This window comes from Coenobita brevimanus, chromosome 80, assembly GCF_032717465.1.
Source record: "Coenobita brevimanus isolate Jiangsu-jjx chromosome 80, ASM3271746v2, whole genome shotgun sequence".
NCBI classification, from domain to species: Eukaryota; Metazoa; Arthropoda; class Malacostraca; order Decapoda; family Coenobitidae; genus Coenobita; species Coenobita brevimanus.
The window spans coordinates 17,557,971-17,564,643 of record NC_137033.1 but is presented as its reverse complement, the minus strand read 5'-3'; the positions used below and the strand labels follow the sequence as shown (position 1 = coordinate 17,564,643).

The window sequence follows — 6,673 nt, the reverse complement described above, 5'->3', positions numbered from 1 at the left end:
AATCTGCTACCAATAGTCCATTCCAAATTAGATTCACACTTGTCTATGATTAACACTCTTCAGCAACTGCCATACTTTTTCACTCTTAACTCCATCACCTGTAACTCCAGTTCAGATTGGAATTACAGTTACAGGTAACACAGTGACAGTGAAACAGCATGGGTAGGTGTAAGTTATAAAGTGTAATACTGTCCTAATATGGACTGAACCATAGTAGTGTTTGAGAGGAGGGAGGTCAAGGTTAAGCATGAACCCTCTCTCTTTTTTAAACAAATTTCCCATACGCTACTAAATTATCAAGCGTACCAGCTAATAAATGCACAAATGAAATTGCTTGCACTTCACTCATTTCTTTGAAAAAAATTCTATATAATAGAATTCTCTTTGTTTTAATACCAGTAATTTATAAAAGTAAGCCACCATGATTCAAGTTTGATTATTCAACTTGATCTAGCAGCAATCACTACCCTCTAAAGAGCTTACAGTAACAAGCTCAAAGTCAATATCATCACTTCTCAATGTCACAGGATGTATGATTACTACAAGTTGATTAACAGTTGATCACACACTGGGCCCTCAAACAATGTGAGTCTAATGGAAAAATTATACTGCACCTACCTGAATGAATCATGTTTACTGTGAATGTACAGTAGTTTAGGCTCTTATATAAGAAGTTTGGTTGGAAATGACGTATCTTCCCATGGGGGGGGGGGGGAATCAATAAAAAGGTATCCATACATTGTTCTTTCGTCTGGAAAATTCACATAACTGTGAAATCAAGAAAAATGTGAGCCTGAGTAACAAAGAATTACGGTAACTGAAGAGGATCTATATACATAATCCTGGGCTGTCAACAGCATACAGCATATCACCAAAACCATACCAAGAAACATGTTTAATAACAGAATTTTAACCTTTACTTATGCACAGTAGTGTGTTAGGTCTTACTATCTTGACATTATTATGGTTAACTTCGTTACCTTATGACAGAGTTTCTGAACTAGTCAGGTTTGATACAGCCTTTATTAACTTTACTAGGTGACTTACCTCCTCCCCCCCCCCCCAAAAAAAAAGGGTAAACAAGTTATCCGACACTCATTCTGCACAATATTAATAATGCAGCCACAATTTCATGTGCTTTTATGTACGAATAAAAAATTCAATTTTGATTGGTATTTTAGCAAAGGTGGAAACAACTAAGTTTGAAAATTTGAGCCACACACAGGAATATGATAAACTGATAAAGAAATACCATACTTACAGGACACAATCAGAAATGTCTGGGCAAAAATTATTTCCATTTTTTATGAAGAAAATGATTCAATTACCATAGGTCATGGAAACATTTACATAGAGTCAGAGCAGTGAAACTTTAAACAACATGGTAAATTCATAATAAACATTAAACATACTGTTTGAGGGCCCAATGTACAGTACTGTATGTGAATGATAGGAACTATGAAATGTATACTTTTGTTTATTTGATGAAAATTATTTAAAATAATGCAGTTAAAACCAGCCAGTTTTCCCTGTATATACGGTCCACTTTCAAGCACACATTTCTGTACAAAAACCTGTACTGTCACTTCCTGATGGTGTGAGGACAATGCTTGGTTGGCACAGTGTAAACACATGAGTCAGGATGTGGCTGACGATTATGATTGTAGGGAAGAAGGGCTGTAGAAACACCTGGAAAAAATCAATCATTATAACAGCTGGAAGAATTATAAGCATCATCATCATCATCATCATCATCATCCAGACCTTTTCTTACATCTAAGAATGAAATCAGGCAGGATCTTAAAAAAATTAAAAAGAAAAAGAAAAAATAAAGAGAATGCAAGAAAGAGGGAGAAACTTATCATCAATATGCCTACTGAAATGAGATTAACACTCATTCACAACTCATTCATGCCTCTGAAATCCTGCCTCCATCTCACAGACCTACTCTGTGTGTGTGTGTGTGTGTGTGTGCGCGCGTGCGCGCGGCCCTCCACACACACACACACACACACACACACACACACACACACACACACATTATCTGAGGGTTAATTTTCTTTAAATATGTACCTCTCATACAACAACCAGACAGTCAATTCAATTATGTAAAAAAAAAAAAAAAAAGGGGGGGGGGGGGTTACCAAACCCTTGTAATATGCTCCTCCACACACAATTCATCCACCAAACTCCATCCCTTGTCAATTCTTACATATGAAAACTGCATTACCTGAACAGATGCAACAGTTGCAGCCCATCTTAAACCTTCAAGAATACAAATGAAACACATGCAAGTATATACAGTACAGTACAGTGAGGGGGGATGGGGGGGGGAAGGCAAAGGGTAGGTAGGGTTCTGTCTGTGTTTATGCCTGAAGCATGTTCAAGTTGGGGCAAAACTTATGTATCATCACAAAAGGCACAATTTCCATATGAGGGTATATCTCATCCCTTTGAACACTTCATGGCATGATGAAATCAAAACAAATATTAGTACATTAAAATAATGATACATAAAACTGCTTTGCTATGTGCTAGCTCTTGTGCTAAATAAAATAATGTAAATGCTGAACTGGTAAAAGTGCATAAAACTTACCAATACTTGCAAACTGCTGCTTAATACCTCAGGTGTGGCTTCTTCAGCATAATATATCTGAAATACAAAACACAAAAGTTAGTGATATAAAGAGAATATCCACTATTGTATCAGTGCTAGAAGAGTGAGAGAAGAATTCTGGACAAATGTGGAAGTGTGCATGGAAGTTTGGAAGGAATGAGAGAGTGTTTTTGATTGGTGATATGAATGGTAAAGTTGGGAATGTGAAGGTGGATGGAATAGTTGGTGAGTAGGGTGTGCCTGCTGAGATAGATGAGAATGGGAGTGCGTTAGTGGACATTTGTGCTGGGAGGGGGTTGGTGATAGCCAATACCCTCTTCAGGCATAAAATGATCCACAGGTATACATGGCGAGTGATGAGAAGGGTGGGTGGTGAACTGAATGAAAGGAAGGCAATGATTGATTATGTGTGAGTGGATTAAAGGATGTGAAGATGTGTAAAGGATGCAAGAGTGTATAGAGGTTGGGGGAGTGGACTTTCTGACCACTACTTGGTGGTGGCCAGAATTAGAATGCAAGTAAGATGGAGGAATAGAAGAAGGGAAAGACGAGAGGAAGGAGTAGTTGCAAGGAGAGTGGAAAGGTTACAAGAGGATGAGAAAAAGGCAGAGTATAAGAGAGAAGTGGAGGAACGATTGGGCAAATATGAATTGGAGCAGATGGGAGACGTGGAAGGTGTGTGTAAGATATTTACAGAAGAAATATGTGCAGCATGTGATGTGGTGTGTGGAAGGAAGAGAAGACGGAGGGGGATGCAAGGAACAGCGTGGTGGATTGAAGAGGTGAAACAGACTGTGGCACAAAAGAAGAAAGCATACAATGAATGGATGAGAAATAGAGGCGTGGAAGAAGTTGAGAGGCGGAAGAGAGAGTTATATGTGGAAAGAAAGAGAGAGGTGAAAAGATTAGTAAGAGAGAGTAAGAAGAGAGTGGATGAGGAATTTGGAAGGAATTTGAGTGTAAAGTGGAGGGACTGTAAGAAAATGTTCTGGAGAGAAGTGAAAAGAGTAAGACAGGGTGGAAGTGAAGTTAGCAGGAGAGTGAAAGATAAAAATGGTAGATTACTAGTGGTAAAGGGAGACAAAGTGAGCAGATGGAGAGAACACTTTAAGGAATTGTTGAACGTAGAGGATGGAAGTAATGCGAGTATAAGTGGCTGGGGAATGGCTGGGAGAAGGAGGGAGGTGAGAAGACAGGAAGAAATCGGTAGGATAAAAGTTGTGGAAGCAATGAAGAAAGTTAAAGCGGGGAAAGCCCCAGGAATTGATGGAGTGTGTGGTGAAATGATGAAGCATGGGGGAGAGATAGTAGTAGAATGGATGTGGAAGATGTGCAGATTGGCCTGGGAGGAAGGTAGAGTCCCGGAGGATTGGAAGTCAGGTATAATTATTCCATTGTACAAAGGAAAAGGGGGAAAAAGAAGTGTGTGGTAATCATAGGGGCATTTGTCTTCTTAGTATAATAGGAAAAGTGTATAGTAGGATACTTATAGACAGAGTTAGAGAAAGAACAGAGAAATTAGTTGGAGAAGAACAGGGAGGCTTTAGGAAGGGAAGAGGTTGTGTAGATCACATATTCATTCTTAGATCTTTAGTGGAAAAGTTTCTAGAGAAGGGAAAGAAGTTGTATGCGGCTTTCATGGACTTGGAGAAAGCATATGACAGGGTGGATAGACAAGGATTGTGGAAAGTGTTAAGAATATATGGAGTAGATGGGAAGTTGCTGAATGCTGTGAAGAGTATGTACGATGGTGCGAAGGCTGCAGTGCGTGTGGATGGTGAACTAAGTGAATTTTTCTCTTTGAAAGTTGGTTTGAAACAGGGATGTGTCATGTCTCCATGGTTGTTCAATCTGTACATGGATGGGGTAATAAAAGTGGTACAAGGTAGGGTAGTGGATGTTGGAGTGGCCCTGGTGAGATAGGATAGTGTTTGGAAACTCCCTGTACTGTTGTTTGCAGATGATACTGTGTTGTTGAGTGAAGACGAAGGGGAGCTGCAAGGCTTGGTGGATGAGTTTGGGAGAGTGTGTAAGAAACGGAACCTAAAGGTGAATGTAGGGAAGAGTAAAGTGATGGTCTTTGAGAGAGGTGAAGTTAGCGAATGTACAGCGAGGTTGGATGGTGAGGAATTGGAAAATGTGAGTACATTTAAGTACTTGGGTAGTGTGATGATTAAGGATGGAGGTTTGGAGGGTGAAGTGCTTGAAAGGGTACAGCAGGGAAGAAAGGTTGCTGGTTCTTTGAAAGCAGTGATAAGAAACAGGGAAGTGAGCATGGAAATGAAAAAGTTACTACATGAGAGTATTGTGATACCAACTCTAACGTACGGAAGTGAAGCTTGGACATTGTTGGAAGGACACACGTCAAGAGTGAGAGCAATGGAAATGAGTTATTTAAGAGGAACCTGTGGAGTCACGTGGAGAGACAGGCTGACGAATGAGGATATAAAGGAGCGTTGTGGTGTGGATGTGGATGTGATAGGAAGCGTTATGAGGAACACACTGAGGTGGTTTGGCCATGTGGAGAGGATGGAGGGTGAACGACTGACGAAGAGAGTGTGTGTGAGTGAGGTGGAGGGGGGAAGAGGGAGGGGGAGGCCGAGGATGAGATGGAGGGATGGGGTGGAGAGGTATATGAGAGAGGGGGGTGTGAGTTGGGAGCAGGGCAGTGAAATGGCGGGGGACAGGGCGACTTGGAGGAGATTTGTTTGTGGCCACCCCAAACGGGACTGAGACGTCTGGCAATAGATAGATAGATAGATTGTATCAGTAACTGCTTGCAATTAGGATACAGATGAACACAAGAAGTTTAATACTTAAGCTATAGACCTATACTATCTACCTATATACTCATCTATCTATCAACCAATCCTTTATTGCTTCATCAGGATCATATGGGCCTGGAGCTACAGTATCCAGTCCAGACCTTTAAAGCAAGTGACTAGTTGCTTGGCAAGTGACATTATGTGAGCAAAAACTCCAACCACTCCTTAGATTTAAAGTTTTATGGGCCAATTCCAACCGCAGCACCTTGATCCTCAAGATTTTATTTAGTTGGGAAAAGCCTCTACAGGTAAGCCCTTAATTCACGCGAGGGTTAGGTTCCCAGACCCTTCGCGTGTGTGTGGTAAATTCGCGTATATGTTCTGCCCTTGTGTGCACATAATTATGCATGTCTATACGTATATTACATCTGAATAATACTGTTTATGCACTACATACACCTTATAAACTAGCATAAAGTATTAAAAACAACAAAAATGTAACAAATTTAAAACTGAAACCTGACAAGCACAGGCGTAGGTGGACACTTCAACAGTCTGGTGCACTAGCCCTCACTGCCTCCCGTATGATACATTCTGCCTTCTTTATTGTATGAACAGTTGACTCATTCACCCAAAACATGAGGTTACAAGACAATACACAGGCGTAGGTGGACACTCTTTAGCAGTCTGGTGCACTAGCCCTTCTCCCATATGCTATGTTCTCCTTCTTTATTGTATGAACAGTTGACTCACCCCAAACATACGGTTCTGAAACAATTCACCATCAAGTCAATTCACCGTCAAAACATGGACAATTCCCCGTCATTCTATTAATATACTTATTATTGATTAATTAATACTTTAATAACTAATTTCCAGGGGGATTTTATAACTCATATAAGTAAAAAACTAGTGTACTGTACTTGCTAAATAAACTGGTATGTAAATAAATGACGGGGAATCGTCCTGACAGAGAATTGTCGCCGACATTCCTCCCTGAAGTTTGTCCAACACTTTAACTTTCTGTCAGCAACATCACTTTACAAGTCAGTTTTGGTGTGTTACCACATGCATCACTAGCACTACGCTTATGCCCCATGTTGACAGACAAGGCAAGCAATTACTGGAAGGCAGAAAAATAAGCCACAAATAACGATTTGCAAGTCATGCATGGTTCGACCGTTTGGCTCCCACACACATACCTGTACACACACACACACACACATACATATAGGTGTGCACACGGGCAGCAGGTAGGCATTTTTTATACTTTATTTCTCTTGTATACTGA

General features: G+C 40.4%; 1 protein-coding gene across 1 annotated transcript in view; it reads right to left on the bottom strand.

The window, feature by feature from the left end:
• Nucleotides 1–1,096: 1,096 nt before the first annotated feature.
• hyx (cell division cycle 73 hyrax) overlaps nt 1,097–6,673 on the bottom strand; it is a 32,230-nt gene continuing 26,653 nt past the window's right edge. Inside the window, exons 11-12 of the mRNA XM_080279733.1 lie at nt 2,597–2,653; nt 1,097–1,689 (exon numbers count right to left, since the gene is read on the bottom strand). Of these exons, the coding sequence (XP_080135859.1) occupies nt 2,617–2,653 (37 nt within the window). The 3' untranslated portion in view covers nt 1,097–1,689; nt 2,597–2,616. The remainder of the gene's footprint in view (nt 1,690–2,596; nt 2,654–6,673) is intronic.